Here is a 20,761-nt window from a genome sequence, read left to right as displayed (position 1 = left end):
ACAAAACCAAAATTAATTTGTTCAGACCAACATGTCTTAATTTTTTAAGTCCAATTTAAAACTCAATTAAAAAATTATTTTCTTTCAGAAATTTGACTTGTAAGTTTCTTCTTGTATGGTTGAAATCTTTGTCATTCATTTATAAGTCACAAAAACTGGTTCAAGGTGGGAAAAAAATCATCCAAGTACATATTCTCATATAGTCTGAATAATTCTGATGTTCTATCAACTTTTTTTATATCAGTTAAGAATCGATGAATTCCAGACCGATATCAAAAATACATATAAGTGTTTTATTGAGCTGACTTCATCAGAAAACTTACTGAATAGAAACAAAATTCTGCATGAATTTGACATTTGTGACATTTATATTTTTCCAATGTTTAGAAAATAAATATTGAAAAGTAATTTTGATTGTTTTTTGTTCTTTACAAGAGGTTAACTTAACCCATTTTTTTCAGAAAAGACCTGCACTGGATAAATCTTCCTCAGATAACAGGTTTTTGTTCTATAATATACATTTGTTAATATAAGAAGAAGAGATCCCAGAGAAATCTTGGCACTTACCATTGTTTGAATCTTTTCCGTCCTGTATTTTTAGGTCATGTGACCCGAAGGGTCTGCTGTGCGTAAATTGTTTTTTGACATTTCAAACTTCTTCTCAAGTTCCACCAGCAGGATCAAGCTCAAACTTGCATGAAATGATCCTGAGTTGGTCCTGACCAAGTGTTGTTATTTTCCGACCTTGTGAAAACTTTGATATGGCAGCCAGGGACGCCATTTTGTAACATGATTGCGTAATCATGGTTTTCTGTGCAACACCTATTTCAAACTTCTAACGTTTCACCAGTTGGATTGAGCTCCAACTTTACTGTCAAAAAATAGGTAACACTTGTTATAGTTACCAACTCCTCACCAAAACTACCATCTACATCATGGAAAACAGCTTCTTCGTAAGATTTTATTCAAAGTAGTAAAAACAACCTTTCTCCTTGCTGAAAATTTTCGTTATCAGATGCTGTTAAGGCCCATGGGCCTCTGTTTAATCAGTGTCAAAATGGCTTTTGCACATGTAGGTTCTAAGGGGAACTTACAGATGAAATTTGATCCATCACAAAATGCTACAGGTATAGTGATACAAAAATTGCTTAAGGATAATACCAGATGCAGTGTGATTTGAACAGCCCACCATTTCATATTAGCAAACACATTACCATTGGGTTGAAAGCAAGACTTAAAAGTAATAGGCATTTACCTTTAAATTTTTTTTCATTGATTGAAATCAGTCTGACAAAAGGTCAAGGGTGAAATTTTCTGTCTTGTAATTGTATATATTGTTATGGCATCCTGAAGCAAAGTTAGGAATATTACATTGTGTTACAAAAGTTCAATGTCAGAATATCTAAGGTCAAGGTCAAAACTACTACAGGTTGATATTTTTGTGATGACTTTATGAAGCAAAGTATCAAATTGGGAGTGACATGATAAAAAGGCCAAGGCCACGTTCAGACACGGTCAGAACCAAAGCAAAAATGGAGTAAGAGGTGAGTAGTACATCCATGTGACAACGCTTGTAAAGAGATTTTACCGATAAATGCAATCAATACTCTATATATCATGTATGGAAATCATCTAACGTGTGTACTGATCACATCTTTCAATGCTTAGATATGACACAAAAACGTGCAGATTACGAGAAACACTACGATTAATTGCAAAGAGGCCCTCAAATGGGGGCTACAATACGGTAACGAACATATAGAACATCGCAAAATGGATCTATCCAAAGTGAATATTCGATGATAAGAATATTTATGAATATGATTTTAGAGTGATACTACACGAGAGAGCCAAACAGAGAGCGATACAGCATATGAACCAGCCGCCATCTTCCTTCTTTTCGCCTCAGAGTCCATCAAAACACGTTTTCTTCCCCGCTTCCCTCGCACGCTTTTTGCCATGTTGAAAGACGGCAGATTTATTTACAGTTCTTTGTGCATGCGTCAGAGGGCAGGACTTCCTGCATAATTATGAATTAGCACTGAGTCGTTTCAAATACTTTTTTAAAAACTATTTATTACATTAGATTGGTAGCGATTTTCTTTAAAATTGCGGTATTACAGGGTTAGTCAGAACTTTTGCTACCCGAGAAATATAGAAAATCATGAATTTTTTCTGTTATATAAAATAATATCGGTCGAGGAGTGGGTCTGGCTCTTTAAAGAGGCAGTTTTCACACCAAGGAGAACTTACTCTGGATTATTTGTGACGATATTACTTTAATAATACCTGGTGTAAATATTGTGTATTTTACTTTGTTAGAAGAATCTGAATCAAATTTGACCTGATATAAATTCTATTTTGATTCTTGATTTAATCAGAAATCTTGTATTTACAAAAAGTGACTGATGGCAATTTTGTCGAAACTCGACCAGAACATCAGAAATTTCATACAGATAATTATCTGATACTTCGAAATACAGTGATACATGGAAGGAAAGCCATAACAACGAATGTTCCTTATAAGCATTCCTGTCGCTGCTGATGATGACGAGACAAAGGACATTATATGTTTTAAATTATGTACAGATATTACGGGTGGGGGGTTCTGTAATTCCTTGCAAATAATATAAAGCCAAAGTTGCACAATGATGGAATCTCTCAGCACCTTTGGAGTAACATGCATTGTAGGTTAACATTTGGTGATCTCTTTCAAAATGAGAGGAAAGATTCTTAAGTTGTCAAACTCGAGGTTTGCAGAGTGAATGTCACCTGAAGAATCTTTCCCAGAGGGTTGAGATCACCTATCGCACCCCAAATGTTGTGAATGATTTTTTTCCCCTTAACTCTGTGTTTCTATGCAGGTAAAAGTTTTTAGCTCAATGCTGAACATTGCTGATGTGACATCATTTAATTGTTAATGTGACATCAAACCACTGTCTGGGGCATATGCTGATCTTCCACTTAAGTATGACAAAGAAGTCTCACTAAAGAATACATGGACTAGGTTAGTGAAATGTAGGTCACTGTGACCTTTATTCTTCTGCTTCATTGACTTTAATTTGACCTCATCTTTCGCTTTGTTTCATTCATGTATCAAACTTGCTACCATCAAGTCACATGTACATCCAGACATGCGAATGAGGAGCCGATGCCTTGCACTTTTGCGGTTGTGTATCACGTTTTTTGTCTTGTCGTGGATTTCTGTAAGTATGCAGGGTGATGGCATAGGACTTAGACATTAGAACTAGGAGGAACAACAACATCATAAACTGATGTACTCTGTTCACTGCGCTTTATTATATCTAAAACACTGTTAAAACAGTACTTCAGGTTGTTTTTTTTTATCTTGTTCGTCAATCTTTACAAGTTATACAACGTCACCGATCCATGTTGTTTATGTCAATATTCATGACGTCACAATTTGTCACTGTTGCTCTGATGACGGGTCACTTAGACCAGAAACATGTAAGCGACTTGTGGCAGATACTTACTCTGTGAGAGCACAGATAAACACTTATTGTGTTAGAGCACAGATTAACACTTACTCTGTGAGAGCACAGATAAACACTTACTCTGTGACAGCACAGATAAACACTGTGTGAGAGCACAGATAAACACTAACTCTGTGAGAGTACAGATAAACACTTACTGTGTGAGAGCAGATAAACACTTACTCTGGGAGAGCACAGATAAACACTTACTGTGTGAGAGCACAGATAAACACTCTGTGACAGCACAGATAAACACTTACTCTGTGACAGCACAGATAAACACTTACTCTGTGACAGCACAGATAAACACTTACTGTGTGAGAGCACAGATAAACACTTACTGTGTGAGAGCACAGATAAACACTTACTCTGTGACAGCACAGATAAACACTTACTCTGTGACAGCACAGATAAACACTTACTCTGGGAGAGCACAGATAAACACTTACTCTGTGACAGCATAGATAAACACTAACTCTGTGAGAGTACAGATAAACACTTACTGTGTGAGAGCACAGGTAAACACTAACTCTGTGAGAGCACAGATAAACACTTACTGCGTGAGAGCACAGATAAACACTGTGTGAGAGCACAGATAAACACTTACTCTGGGAGAGCACAGATAAACACTTACTCTGGGAGAGCACAGATAAACACTTACTGTGTGAGAGCACAGATAAACACTTACTGTGTGAGAGCACAGACAAACACTTACTCTGTGACAGCACAGATAAACACTTACTGTGTGAGAGCACAGATAAACACTTACTGCGTGAGAGCAAAGATAAACACTTACTGTGTGAGAGCACAGATAAACACTCTGTGACAGCACAGATAAACACTTACTCTGTGACAACACAGATAAACACTTACTCTAGGAGAGCACAGATAAACACTTACTGTGTGAGAGCACAGATAAACACTTACTGTGTGAGAGCACAGATAAACACTTACTCTGTGACAGCACAGATAAACACTTACTGTGTGAGAGCACAGATAAACACTTACTGTGTGAGAGCACAGATAAACACTTACTCTGTGACAGCACAGATAAACACTTACTGTGTGAGAGCACAGATAAACACTTATTGTGTTAGAGCACAGATAAACACTTACTGTGTGAGAGCACAGATAAACACTTACTCTGGGAGAGCACAGACAAACACTTACTCTGTGAGAGCACAGACAAACACTTACTGTGTGAGAGCACAGATAAACACTTACTCTGTGACAGCACAGATAAACACTTACTGTGTGAGAGCACAGATAAACACTTACTCTGTGACAGCACAGATAAACACTTACTGTGTGAGAGCACAGATAAACACTTACTGTGTGAGAGCACAGATAAACACTTACTGTGTGAGAGCACAGATAAACACTTACTGTGTGAGAGCACAGATAAACACTTACTGTGTGAGAGCACAGATAAACACTTACTCTGGGAGAGCACAGATAAACACTTACTGTGTGAGAGCACAGATAAACACTTACTGTGTGAGAGCACAGATAAACACTTACTCTGGGAGAGCACAGATAAACACTTACTCTGTGAGAGCACAGATAAACACTTACTGTGTGAGAGCACAGATAAACACTTACTCTGGGAGAGCACAGATAAAAACTTACTGTGTGAGAGCACAGATAAACACTTACTATGTGAGAGCAGAGATAAACACTTACTGTGTGAGAGCACAGATATACACTTACTGTGTGAGAGCACAGATAAACACTTACTCTGGGAGAGCACAGATAAACACTTACTCTGTGAGAGCACAGATAAACACTTACTGTGTGAGAGCACAGATAAACACTTACTCTGGGAGAGCACAGATAAACACTTACTCTGGGAGAGCACAGATAAAAACTTCCTGTGTGAGAGCACAGATAAACACTTACTGTGTGAGAGCACAGATAAACACTCTGTGAGAACACAGACAAACACTTACTGTGTGAGAGCACAGACAAACACTTAGTCTGTGACAACACACACAAACACTTACTGTGTGAGAGCACAGATAAACACTTACTCTGTGAGAGCACAGATAAACACTTACTGCGTGAGAGCAAAGATAAACACTTACTGTGTGAGAGCACAGATAAACACTCTGTGACAGCACAGATAAACACTTACTCTGTGACAACACAGATAAACACTTACTCTGGGAGAGCACAGATAAACACTTACTGTGTGAGAGCACAGATAAACACTTATTGTGTTAGAGCACAGATAAACACTTACTCTGTGAGAGCACAGATAAACACTTACTGCGTGAGAGCACAGATAAACACTGTGTGAGAGCACAGATAAACACTAACTCTGTGAGAGCACAGATAAACACTTACTGTGTGAGAGCAGATAAACACTTACTCTGAGAGCACAGATAAACACTTACTGTGTGAGAGCACAGATAAACACTCTGTGTGACAGCACAGATAAACACTTACTCTGTGACAGCACAGATAAACACTTACTCTGTGACAGCACAGATAAACACTTACTGTGTGAGAGCACAGATAAACACTTACTGTGTGAGAGCACAGATAAACACTTACTCTGTGAGAGCACAGATAAACACTTACTGTGTGAGAGCACAGATAAACACTTACTCTGTGAGAGCACAGATAAACACTTACTCTGTGAGAGCACAGATAAACACACTCTGTGATAAACACTTACTGTGTGAGAGCACAGATAAACACGTACTGTGTTAGAGCACAGATAAACACTTACTGTGTGAGAGCACAGATAAACACTTACTGTGTGAGAGCACAGATAAACACTTACTCTGTGAGAGCACAGACAAACACTTACTGTGTGAGAGCACACACAAACACTTACTGTGTGAGAGCACAGATAAACACTTACTGTGTGAGAGCACAGATAAACACTTACTGTGTGAGAGCACAGATAAACACTTACTGTGTGACAGCACAGATAAACACTTACTGTGTGAGAGCACAGATAAACACTTACTGTGTGAGAGCACAGATAAACACTTACTCTGTGAGAGCACAGATAAACACTTACTGTGTGAGAGCACAGATAAACACTTACTGTGTGAGAGCACAGATAAACACTTACTGTGTGAGAGCACAGATAAACACTTACTGTGTGAGAGCACAGATAAACACTTACTGTGTGAGAGCACAGATAAACACTTACTGTGTGAGAGCACAGATAAACACTTACTGTGTGAGAGCACAGATAAACACTTACTGTGTGAGAGCACAGATAAACACTTACTGTGTGAGAGCACAGATAAACACTTACTCTGTGACAGCACAGATAAACACTTACTGTGTGAGAGCACAGATAAACACTTACTGTGTGAGAGCACAGATAAACACTTACTGTGTGAGAGCACAGATAAACACTTACTGTGTGAGAGCACAGATAAACACTTACTCTGTGAGAGCACAGATAAACACTTACTGTGTGAGAGCACAGATAAACACTGTGTGAGAGCACAGATAAACACTTACTCTGGGAGAGCACAGATAAACACTTACTCTGTGAGAGCACAGATAAACACTTACTGTGTGAGAGCACAGATAAACACTTACTATGTGAGAGCAGAGATAAACACTTACTCTGGGAGAGCACAGATAAACACTTACTGTGTGAGAGCACAGATAAACACTCTCTGAGAACACAGACAAACACTTACTGTGTGAGAGCACAGACAAACACTTAGTCTGTGACAGCACACACAAACACTTACTGTGTGAGAGCACAGATAAACACTTACTCTGTGAGAGCACAGATAAACACTTACTGCGTGAGAGCAAAGATAAACACTGTGTGAGAGCACAGATAAACACTCTGTGACAGCACAGATAAACACTCTGTGACAGCACAGATAAACACTTACTCTGTGAGAGCACAGATAAACTCTTATTGTGTTAGAGCACAGATAAACACTTACTGTGTGAGAGCACAGATAAACACTTACTCACAGATGTGACAGCACACTAAACACTTACTGTGTGAGAGCACAGATAAACACTTACTGTGTGAGAGCACAGATAAACACTTACTCTGTGACAGCACAGATAAACACTTACTGTGTGAGAGCACAGATAAACACTTACTCTGTGACAGCACAGATAAACACTTACTGTGTGAGAGCACAGATAAACACTTACTCACTTACTGTGTGAGAGCACAGATAAACACTTACTCTGGGAGAGCACAGATAAACACTTACTCTGTGAGAACACAGACAAACACTTACTGTGTGAGAGCACAGATAAACACTTACTCTGTGACAGCACAGATAAACACTTACTGTGTGAGAGCACAGATAAACACTTACTGTGTGAGAGCACAGATAAACACTTACTCTGTGACAGCACAGATAAACACTTACTCTGTGACAGCACAGATAAACACTTATTGTGTTAGAGCACAGATAAACACTTACTGTGTGAGAGCACAGATAAACACTCTGTGAGAACACAGACAAACACTTACTGTGTGAGAGCACAGACAAACACTTAGTCTGTGACAGCACACACAAACACTTACTGTGTGAGAGCACAGATAAACACTTACTCTGTGAGAGCACAGATAAACACTTACTGTGTGAGAGCACAGATAAACACTTACTGTGTGAGAGCACAGATAAACACTCTGTGACAGCACAGATAAACACTCTGTGACAGCACAGATAAACACTTACTCTGTGACAACACAGATAAACACTTACTCTGGGAGAGCACAGATAAACACTTACTGTGTGAGAGCACAGATAAACACTTACTGTGTGAGAGCACAGATAAACACTTACTCTGTGACAGCACAGATAAACACTTACTGTGTGAGAGCACAGATAAACACTTACTGTGTGAGAGCACAGATAAACACTTACTGTGTGAGAGCACAGATAAACACTTACTGTGTGAGAGCACAGATAAACACTTACTGTGTGAGAGCACAGATAAACACTTACTGTGTGAGAGCACAGATAAACACTTACTGTGTGAGAGCACAGATAAACACTTACTGTGTGAGAGCACAGATAAACACTTACTGTGTGAGAGCACAGATAAACACTTACTGTGTGAGAGTGTGAGAGCACAGATGTGATAAACACTTATTGTGTTAGAGCACAGATAAACACTTACTGTGTGAGAGCACAGATAAACACTTACTCTGGGAGAGCACAGATAAACACTTACTCTGTGAGAACACAGACAAACACTTACTGTGTGAGAGCACAGATAAACACTTACTCTGTGACAGCACAGATAAACACTTACTGTGTGAGAGCACAGATAAACACTTACTGTGTGAGAGCACAGATAAACACTTACTGTGTGAGAGCACAGATAAACACTTACTGTGTGAGAGCACAGATAAACACTTATTGTGTTAGAGCACAGATAAACACTTACTGTGTGAGAGCACAGATAAACACTTACTGTGTGATAGCACAGATAAACACTTACTCTGGGAGAGCACAGATAAAAACGTACTGTGTGAGAGCACAGATAAACACTTACTATGTGAGAGCACTTTACTGTGTGAGAGCACAGATAAACACTTACTGTGTGAGAGCACAGATAAACACTTACTCTGGGAGAGCACAGATAAACACTTACTCTGGGAGAGCACAGATAAACACTTACTCTGTGAGAACACAGACAAACACTTACTGTGTGAGAGCACAGATAAACACTTACTCTGTGACAGCACAGATAAACACTTACTGTGTGAGAGCACAGATAAACACTTACTGTGTGAGAGCACAGATAAACACTTACTCTGTGACAGCACAGATAAACACTTACTGTGTGAGAGCACAGATAAACACTTACTGTGTGAGAGCACAGATAAACACTTACTGTGTGAGAGCACAGATAAACACTTACTCTGTGACAGCACAGATAAACACTTACTGTGTGAGAGCACAGATAAACACTTATTGTGTTAGAGCACAGATAAACACTTACTGTGTGAGAGCACAGATAAACACTTACTCTGGGAGAGCACAGATAAACACTTACTCTGTGAGAACACAGACAAACACTTACTCTGTGAGAGCACAGACAAACACTTACTGTGTGAGAGCACAGATAAACACTTACTCTGTGACAGCACAGATAAACACTTACTGTGTGAGAGCACAGATAAACACTTACTCTGTGACAGCACAGATAAACACTTACTGTGTGAGAGCACAGATAAACACTTACTCTGGGAGAGCACAGATAAACACTTACTCTGTGACAGCACAGATAAACACTTACTGTGTGAGAGCACAGATAAACACTTACTGTGTGAGAGCACAGATAAACACTTACTGTGTGAGAGCACAGATAAACACTTATTGTGTTAGAGCACAGATAAACACTTACTGTGTGATAGCACAGATAAACACTTACTCTGGGAGAGCACAGATAAACACTTACTCTGTGAGAACACAGACAAACACTTACTATGTGAGAGCACAGACAAACACTTACTGCGTGAGAGCACAGAAAACACTTACTCTGTGACAGCACAGATAAACACTTACTGTGTGAGAACACAGATAAACAGAGTAGGCAGGACTGATATAGAGCAAAAAACAAACCACACACACAAGATGTCTTCTCAAAAGATGTTTTACTAATGAATAAATTAAAATTGTCTACAAATCAGCTGTCAACAGGTTATCGTGGTACATATCTATATACAGGTAAAGAGGGGAAAGATTTCTAGTCTAAACAATAAATATATATACATTTGTCAATTTTACATTCTGGTAAACCCAACAATTTTTGTGAACTTCAATTTACGTTAATTAGTGATTTTGCTTGAAGAAACATTGATTTAAATATACATAAACTTGCTAAAATTTATTTGATTCAAATTTATACTACTAAAAGATTAGGTAAACTTTTATTTATCAATGAAGTGAAAATATACAAAAAACAAGAGGCCCAATGGGCCTGCAGCGCTCACCTGGTGTATATATATATATAACAGTCTCTAGGCCTTTTAGTTCATGAAAAGAAGTTGTTTAAACCAGATTTTGTCAGGTCTCATCCTTGGAACATACCAGCCAAATAACAAGCCTCAAGAAGTCATTTAAAGGTTTTTAAAAATTTGACTCCTGTGACCTTGAACATAACCGAAGGCCATTTCTTTTCGCAAACTTTGTCAGGCTTCATCCTAGGAACATACCACCCGAATATCGAAACATTGGATCCATTTGTTATTGAGAAGAAGTTGTTTAAAGGAAAAAGTTGACATCAGATGATGGATGTCTTTGGGCCAGGTGAGCTAAAAGACAATGGGAATCACTCATGCAATGTGGCAGACATCCTTGTCAAGCATCACTAGAAAATGGCATCAAAGATTATTCTTCTTTTGATCTTGTTTTCAGTAATGCACATGTAGATACAAAAATCTGACAGATTTTCTTCATTACTTGTGATACACATTTCAAGACGGATGGATAAAAATATTAAGTAGGAGACATAAATGAAGAAAATATTTGAATTCTCTATACATTTTAAACATTATATCACTTTATATTTGTTTAACTTTTGCTAGCTAATATTTCATGGTAAACATCCCAGTTTGGGATCCTTCAAAGTGTTTGATTTCATGCACATCCATTTACTGGTGTCCAGATACAAAGGCAAAACAGATACTCTCTGAGATTTTCATTCTCTGTAGAAATATTCACTGGGTATCTGATTTTGTGAAATTAAATTCTCTGTAAATATTACAACTATAGAGTATAGGATATTCCAAGTGATGCTATTTATACCCCCAGTATCTTGTTTATATAAACAATACATAAACCTCAACTATACTATGTACAATGGGTATTGCTGAATTGCAAGGTATTACAACACCTATCAAAATCAACACAAATGAAAAACATCTCGCAAAAAAAGAAAACAAAAATTATTCAATGTCACTTCAATATCATACATTATCACATGATTATCAACAATTAATTTCAACAATTACAATTTGCAAATAAATATAAACTTAGAAAATCTGTAACAATTTTCTATAAATAGAATCAGTGACCTTGACCTTTGACCTCTGAATTTTCCAAGGCCACAGAATCACTTTGTAATTTTTCATGATTCATCATGGTATAAATTTTGTCACTAGAAGGACGACATTAAATCAGGGCAAAAGATATCAGAAAAAAATTTGAATACAGCATTAGTTTCAAACTTGAAATGCTCAGTATAAATCATTCAGCTGTTTTGATGTTGATTACTTTACTCTATATATGCTATGAGTTGTAATGCCCTGGTATAACAAAAGACTATCTTTATATGTCCAGTGTATAATTCACACTAGAATACCTGAAACATATTTCAGCTTTAACTCAAATTTTTTTAGCAAATGGATAGCTGCATGTTTTATGTGAGGATTGTAAGATCCTCTAAACATTTCCAGATTTAAACATTTGTTTACAGGATACAACCTGCACAATATCACAGACGAAAAAAATAAACAAGGGAAACAACTCATGTAAAAACAGAGGAATAAAAAAAAAATCAAAAATGATTTCTTTAACCAGTAAAACTCTACCTCAATAAGGGTATATGAGATTTAATAAGTGGAATCAAGTAGATATATTTATGGACCGGAGATACGATAAGTATATATAGATATATAGAGAATGGGTAGGATGTCAAGTGTCCACCTGGACCAGAGATACAATATGTATAATAGAGATATATAGAGAATGGGTTGGATGTCGAGTGTCCACCTGGACCAGAGATACGATATGTATAATATAGACATATAGAGAATGGGTAGGATGTCAAGTGTCCACCTGGACCAGAGATATGATATGTATAATACAGATATATAGAGAATGGGTTGGATGTCGAGTGTCCACCTGGACCAGAGATACGATATGTATCACATAGATATATAGAGAATGGGTAGGATGTCAAGTCTCCATCATAATCGGCAATGTTCCATTACAGTTATTGTTACTTCACTGTTACAGAACAGTAACTACCAGTGGTATCCAACACTACAAACACAGACACAAATCTGTCTATCACAGTTAATCAACAGCAATACACCGCCACCTTAACTTCAAGTCAAATTCACAACAGATATATATCTTCAGAAACCGAGTAGATTGTGAAAGTAACACTGTTTAAACATCACACCATCCTAATGAGATACCCCAGGTACAGTAACACTGTTTAAACATCACACCATTCTAATGAGATACCCCTGTACAGTAACACTGTTTAAACATCACACCATCCCAATGAGATACCCCATGTACAGTAACACTGTTTAAACATCACACCATTCTAATGAGATACCCCATGTACAGTAACACTGTTTAAACATCACACCATTCTAATGAGATACCCCATGTACAGTAACACTGTTTAAACATCACACCATTCTAATGAGATACCCCAGGTACAGTAACACTGTTTAAACATCACACCATCCACATGAGATACCCCATGTACAGTAACACTGTTTAAACATCACACCATTCTAATGAGATACCCCATGTACAGTAACACTGTTTAAACATCACACCATCCCAATGAGCTACCCCATGTACAGTAACACTGTTTAAACATCACACCATCCCAATGAGATACCCCATGTACAGTAACACTGTTTAAACATCACACCATCCTAATGAGATACCCCATGTACAGTAACACTGTTTAAACATCACACCATTCTAATGAGCTACCCTATGTACAGTAACACTGTTTAAACATCACACCATTCTAATGAGGTACCCAAGTAAGGTTTGGTAATACAAAAATCAATATTTCTTGCCAAACAAAATGTACCATGTGTAGCCATTTTGACAAGGTCAGAGTTCATCCCCAATTAAACAAATTTATAGGAAGCCTTAAAGCTAGCAGCATTCTTTGGTATATATACAATGTATTTACATTTTCACAAAGAGAACATCTCCTCCAAGTGATTTTAAGCCAATCTTTAAAATTTTCACCCAGTGTTTAATACTGTACATACGTTTATATTCATAAATATTCAATAGACTCACATCACTGTATTCTTAATAATCTCAGCAATATTGGAATGGATCTTATTGTACCAGACCTGTAACCAGTCTCAACAACCAGGGAAATAATATAATATTACTGATTCAACAATAGTAAATCTCGGGCAACAATATAGATAAAGTCAGGGGCTGGGTAGCAGAACAGTGAGATAGCAATATTGACTTGGCTTATTACCATGAATGTGCTTATAACCTGACATGGGCTTATAACCTTGCATGGGCTTATTATCTGAAATGGGCTTATTGCTGGATATACAAGTCAGATGTGAAAAAGGCATCATAATGAGTTAAGAATAAACAAAGAAATATTTCTGTTAAATCATTTTTGCACAGATAACGAAAGATTATTCATTTTATAAGTTTTGGACGGAGAGTTTAAGTTTTTCTTACAATTCTATTTGAAAAGTTTTTAAGACACATAAGCAGGATTAATCAGAAAGGTCAAGGGAGATAACTCTGTTATACCATCTCTTACAATTTCCCAGTTACAACAATTCACAATCATGCATAAATCACCAACAATAGGAATAACGTCTTTCAATTGTTAAGCTTCTGCAAAAGTCTAGCTAATTTTCCAGTAAATCATATCAAATTAAAAAGCAAACATGAATGATCTTGTCAGAATTACATTTCTAAACAATGTGTATATGTTAGTAAAAAAAAAAAATAAATAAAAATTGAAACAGAATTTTAATTTGTGTTGCCTAGAAGTCGTTTTCTTCACTCTCTATAATTTGGGGTGGGGGTGATGGTGAACTGCCATAAGTGTCAAAATCTCCATCAAATCGAACCACCTCTCCACGTTCACTTAGGTATGACTGTTCAAAACTGTCCATACTGTAATTATAATCGCTCATGCGTGACCCCTCCCTGGGACCAGGTCCTGCTGTATCAATAGGTTTTCCTTTTTCAGATGGTTTATTGTTTTTTAAGTCCACATCATCATCCTCAGCAGACTTGCCCCGTGGTAGCGGCACAGGACGACTAGCTTTAGGGGAATCATCCACCTCGCTGGCATCAAACACAATTTCTTCACCAAGTTTTTTACTCCATTCCTTTGCTTTGTCCTTATTTCCACTGTCCCCATTTTGCTGTTTACTGTCACCTTGGATTGCCTCCCCTTGGGACTTTCCACCCGCAGATAACGCATCAACACGATTATGATGGAATGCGTTTGAAGTCTCCTGTAATATTCTCTCATACAATTCATCATGTTTCGCTTGCTCGGCGGTGTTATAGGTCCCCTCAAAATGTCCTTTCATGGTCGGATCCTTGGCTGCGGAGACACTGAAGGTTCCACCAGATGTCACCACTTTATTGCTTGATGAAATATCCCCAAGGAAACCGTTGGTCTTGGTGATAGGTTTAGTGGGGCGTGGTGGGATACGACTTGTAGTTGAGTTGTTGTATGGCGTAGATGACTTTGGTTGTTGACTATAGCTCTGTCCCTTAGTGACGGGAAGTTGACTAGCACTGACAAACGGTGATTCTTTGTGATCAAGTCCAGCCATTGTGATCAACTGTCCCAGACTGAAAAAAACAGGAACTCATCAGTATTGAGACAAATCTATTTTATTCCATCAACAAAAATGTTTATTATAGTATTTTTACACCTGTATATCTGCTTCAATTTCATCAATATAAAAAAAAATTGTTTACAATATACTTGTATATCATTCCTCAAAATTAACAAACTACACTTCCAGTCTAAGAATATTTCAAAGAAATCCAATGAAACTACCAAGTGATTTTCGACAAATGATCGTCATTAAATACCATAATTCTTCATTTGGTGCCTGATCCAGGGACATGAACAAGGAAAAAAAAGCCTAACTTTTTGTAGTATCTGTAAAAGTAGGAATTTTCTGTACCTAAGTGCATGAATCACCAAGTTTTCTGTTAACTTTGGAATACTTACCCTGCATCTTTGAGAAGGTCGAGGAACTGGTGGAATTGTTTGAAGGCACCTTCTATACTTTCCAGTGTACTGTCATCATCCAGAATATTACCCCCAGGTGCCCCATTCCCAAACTGACTCCTTCTCAAACGGTCATAGTCATCCTGTAGTCGTCTGTTTTCTATAGACAACTGTGTAACAACAAATGTATTACAACAATTTTATTCATATCAATAGTTTACTCGATTGCGAAGTTGTGTCATTCAAAACAACAATAAATGCCATATCAAGCTTTCTATCTGATATATATACTTCCTATACCGTTTTGATAGATTCTGATTTCATTTCAACTGAAAGAAACTATTTATTTTAAGACTTTGTGATCAACAAAATTGAAATGGCAAAATGTGATCATTTTTTCCACAAGATCATAATGATCATGATATTGTGTACAAATTATGTTTTTTTTGTAGGAGAGTCTTTTCTCACTGCTCCTATGTGATATGAGAACATGGATGATGGCGACATTCAAGGGTCAGGGGTCAAGGGTCAATCAACAATCTCAATAAATGACTCTACTAACTTCAATGATTTTCTTGTCACACTTGGCCCTGGCAAGCCTCTCCTGTTGTAGTTGTCTCTTCATCTGTATCAGTTCTATCTGTTGGCAGGAGGCATAGAAATTAAACTAAGGGAGACAACTCCTGAGTGACTTACAACAAAAATTTCTAGCATTTTTTTCTCGTGTTATACGTGTTTCAACAAATTACCATCATCTCAGATGAGCAATTTCTGACAGACAACATATTGCGTTTTTGTGTAACATTCACAACTAACTTCCAGTTATATTCCAAAAATACCAACATGGTGTGAAAAATCTTGTGTGACTAGCAAAACGATATTGATATAGTGATAATGCATTGTGGGCCTATACTGATCTTTCTATCAGTATCACTACTGTTCATGTGTAATATGATTAAATAGCAAAGTTTGGAGTGAAGCCCTCATTAACATTAGAGATCAGGGAATATATAACAATGTTTTGTATTTTTCAGTACTCCACAACAACTTATCCCCTCACAAGTGAAAATCACGATAAAGGCTGAAATAACCTGGAAATTCATCATTTTTCTTGAAAATGAAAAAAATTAAATTATTTTGAGGATAAATTTTTCTGAAATTGATCAAACAATTCTGCCTCATCGGGAATAATTGTATTGAGAAAGATAGTGCAGGCCACCAAATTGAACACTATTCTCTTCATTATGAAAATTAAACGGATTTTTAAATTTGAAAATTAAAAAAAAATCTTTCTTCCTCTTCCAATGAAGGATCCAATATCTTTTCTCATACTTTTCGGGCAAGTGAAATCAATTGAGCGTTGGAAACCAATGATTTATACAGATTACTCATTCTGCTAATTGTGAAACTCCATCATGCCAAACAGACTTGGCTTTCTGAAGAGAGAATCATTCACTAGAGTATTAAATTTATTTAATGAATTTCAGTATTCTAATTAAATAATGATGGCACAGTGTAAACAAAGAGCAATTTTTTTATTTTTTAAAAAGTTGACAGAATTTTAAAATCAATACATGATTCTCTGTAATAAAGTTAACATGTTTTAGCTGATTGAGTTTCTGTAGTCCATAACACTAATCTGAGTGAAATTGATTCATTTTAACTATAGGAAAAGAATGCTGCCTTCAATGACGGAGTTTCCTAGCTTTTACTAAATAACATTTCATTTATTCAATGATTACTATAAAGGAGTGGGGGCTGGGTTCACAAGTCTTTGATAAAAGGTTACTTTAATGTCAAATTTCAAGCCATTTAGAACTCTTGGGTTGCCTAAATTAATGTGAATCATTTGTGTTAAATATTACCTCCCTCATCATCTATGTTTTGTGGGTTCACTTATCAGGGTCGTGGCACTGAAGTGAACACAATAGTATAATATACATACATACATAGTGAAACCCTTGGTGAGCCCCATACAGAGTCACAAGATTTCATCATCAGGATATCACATCCATAACTATATAATATCCTAAATAATTTTCCAAAATCTCAGTTAACAGTTTTTTATACTAATTGCGATGAAAAGATATGAAAATTCAGCAGGAAAATGATATTATAAACAAACATATTTAAACAGGAATTGTTTCTTATGTCTCTGGGGTTTTTTTATTCTATTTTTGTAGTAATGTTAGAGAAGGCATGATCTCTTGTCTAATAGTAATAGTATGTGTTTATAATTGGTGAGATGACCATCACTGCCATTGACAACATTTAAGCCAAGGGAGACAAATCTCTCAAGGATGCACACTACCAATGTTCAAAATCCATGTTAACCATAGAGTTCTTTATATAAAAGGAAAGGATATCTTATGGTAGATTACTTCTGTAAGCATCACTAGTTTGTACTGTTATCCTGTATGACCTATCATACTGATGTTTGTTATTTACAGTACACATTTTTATTCTGGTACAATTAAATTTTATAAAATCTATTAAAATTTGACAAAAATTAAGTACACATGTACTGAGATTTATTTTGTATACTGTATGTGGACATTATCTGTTTTACACATTATTTATGTAAAATCCCACCTGTAGTTCCTTGGCACTGTTGATTCCTGTAGAGAGAGCACTGTCGTCAAGGACAACTTTCTCCAACTCCCTAAGGGTGTCCTCGTCCTCCAGGTCATCGTGTGTGATGAGAAGTGACGCTGAGTGATCTGGGGAAGTGTTAGGGGATGCCTCACTGTTCTCAAACAGACTTGCCTTTCCTGGGATGTGTTCTGGTGGAAATCCCCTGGAAACAGCAACAGTGTCATAGATAGTGTTAATCTAGAATGGGATTCTCAGAACTTTTAGATGTACACACTGTCAGAAAGGGAGATAACTGGGTATATAAGCTGTTGGAATATGTTGACAGGGGCAGTTAGTCATCAGATAAGATTTAGCCTTCAGATACGAGTACACAGGACAGAATTCTCAATATAAAGAATGTATCTGTGTCATTGTAATCTTCACTTTGCCTTGTAGACTTCTGGACAAGTGTTCTTATCCTAGTCTGTGTCAGTCAAATGATTTTGGGGTGATGGGAGGCAAGGGAACAGGGTTACCTAATATCTCGGGCTATGTCAGAGAAATGATTTTGGGGTAGTGGGAGGTAAGTGGACAGGGTTACCTCATATCTCGGGCTATGTCAGAGAAATGATTTTGGGGTAGTGGGAGGTAGGTGGACAGGGTTACCTATTGTCTTGGGCTATGTCAGAGAAATGATTTTGGGGTAATGGGAGGTAGGGGGACAGGGTTACCTATTGTCTTGGGCTATGTCAGAGATTTTGGGGTGATGGGAGGTATGACATGGAGGTTTCACCACACCTGTATCTGTTGGCTCTTGCAGCAGTTCTCCATGGCATGCCTGACTTGGTGCCTTCGTTGTTCAGTTGGAGGCGTCTGGCCACACCTACTGCTCCTGCTGACTTGGTTCGTCGCCGTGCTGCTCCCGCAGATATCTGAAAATTTACAGTGAAAGATCATCAAATTTTGGAAAGCTCAAACTACAAATAGAACTTCTGCAGCAATGACAGTTTGATTAACTTCGAACAATAATGATAACAAAGAGAGGGCAACCCTTAACAGTCATCTGACAATTGACAAATCAATGGACAAACCAGAGAATTTGCTGATGGTGGTCTGACAAATCTGATGAATTCAAATTTTGAACATGCCCTGAAAGTATCAGAAACTCACGAATGTGGTAGACTCTGTAACTGAAAAACTGTTGCACCATCATGTTACAAAATAATTACTGTGGTTACCATACTGAAGTTTTAGTAATAACAAAAAATCTCTTTCTTTTCTTTAAAAAAAAAATCCAAACATTTTTCTCATCGATGTGATTGAAACATGAGAAGAAGTTCCGACTATTTGTTCTAAGTTGGATTTTGGACCATAGTATAAAAATATAATTTGGTAAGGACAATCTCAGGATCACTCCATTCATGGTTGATATCATTGCCACTCCCTGATAAAGTTTTAGGCCACATTTGGTTTAAATGCACCAAAATATTGTCTAAATTCCCAATTTGGGGCTCAACCCCCAAGTCACCAGAGGTCGAATCAACTTTCTGAATTTAAGAAATCATAACCCACCTGCAGTAATGTTTCACACCAAATTTGGTTGAAATCTAACATGGCATTAAGAATAATTATGGTTTTGAAGCAAAATATTGTCTAATTTCCCTGTTTGGGGCCCAATCCCCAAGTCCTTAGGGGTTGAATAAAATTTCTGAATTTAGGAATTATTTGTCAACCCTTAATCATGTTACAGAAAAACACTGAATGAAATTGATTCCAGCATTAAGGATGAGTAGCGTTTTGAATTAAGTATTGTCTAACTACCCTTTTGGGGCCCCTTTCCCTGGTCCCTAGGGGACAAAAACAAATTTCTGAATTTAAGCAATGATCCTCCATCCCTAATGATGTTTTAGACCAAATTTTGTTGAAATCTGTTCAGGCCTTAAGCAGGAGTAATGTTTTAAAGGAAAAAATTACAGATGGTAAATAGCGAACGGTGGATGACAGACAGCACACAGTGACGGACGATGCATGATAGCAATAGGTCATCTTGACCCTGTGAGTCAGTGACCTCAAAAAAAACTTTTAAATTACCCTGATTGTGGCTTTCCGGCCAAAACTTGAGTTTAAGGTCTTTGTCCGACGTTTTTTCGCAGATTTGAATTTTCCTCCTTCTAAGGCATCGTCTGCTTTAATCCATTTGTACTGTCAACAAAAAAGATACCGTGTACTACCACTAAAATAAACATAAACGGTGAAACTGATGAATGCCTTCCAAAAACTGTCATCTGTCCTTTTGCTGACCCTGTGTTTGCCTTTTTATGTCATGTGTCCTTTGCTGACCCTGTGTTTGCCTTTTTATGTCATGTGTCCTTTGCTGACCCTGTGTTGGTCTTTTTATGTCATGTGGCCTTTGCTGACCCTGTGTTTGTCTTTTATGTCATGTGGCCTTTACTGACCCTGTGTTTGTCTTTTTATGTCATGTGGCCTTTGCTGACCCTGTGTTTGCCTTTTTATGTCATGTGGCCTTTGCTGACTCTGTGTTTGTCTTTTTATGTCATGTGTCCTTTGCTGACCCTATGTATATGTTTTTATGTCATGTGTCCTTTGCTGACCCTGTGTTTGTCTTTTTATGTCATGTGGCCTTTGCTGAGCCTATCTTTGTCTCTTTATGTCATGTGTCCTTTCACTGACCCTATGTTTATGTCTTTATGTCATGTGGCCTTTCACTGACCCTG

The 20,761-nt window shown here is 37.3% G+C and overlaps 1 protein-coding gene across 1 annotated transcript in view; it reads right to left on the bottom strand.

The window, feature by feature from the left end:
• Window positions 1–14,238: 14,238 nt before the first annotated feature.
• The window catches only part of LOC132563010 (centrosomal protein of 78 kDa-like), a 95,296-nt gene continuing 88,773 nt past the window's right edge, over window positions 14,239–20,761 (bottom strand). Inside the window, exons 9-14 of the mRNA XM_060227775.1 lie at window positions 20,118–20,228; window positions 18,825–18,958; window positions 18,045–18,249; window positions 16,015–16,092; window positions 15,453–15,622; window positions 14,239–15,064 (exon numbers count right to left, since the gene is read on the bottom strand). Coding sequence (XP_060083758.1) covers window positions 14,239–15,064; window positions 15,453–15,622; window positions 16,015–16,092; window positions 18,045–18,249; window positions 18,825–18,958; window positions 20,118–20,228 — 1,524 coding nt within the window. The remainder of the gene's footprint in view (window positions 15,065–15,452; window positions 15,623–16,014; window positions 16,093–18,044; window positions 18,250–18,824; window positions 18,959–20,117; window positions 20,229–20,761) is intronic.

The sequence above is a fragment of the Ylistrum balloti genome, unplaced genomic scaffold (genome assembly GCF_031769215.1).
Source record: "Ylistrum balloti isolate Yb309-2 unplaced genomic scaffold, AGI_CSIRO_Ybal_v1 Utg371556, whole genome shotgun sequence".
NCBI lineage: Eukaryota > Metazoa > Mollusca > Bivalvia > Pectinida > Pectinidae > Ylistrum > Ylistrum balloti.
The sequence above is the reverse complement of the archived record's forward strand: the minus strand, read 5'-3'. Positions and strand labels throughout refer to the sequence as shown.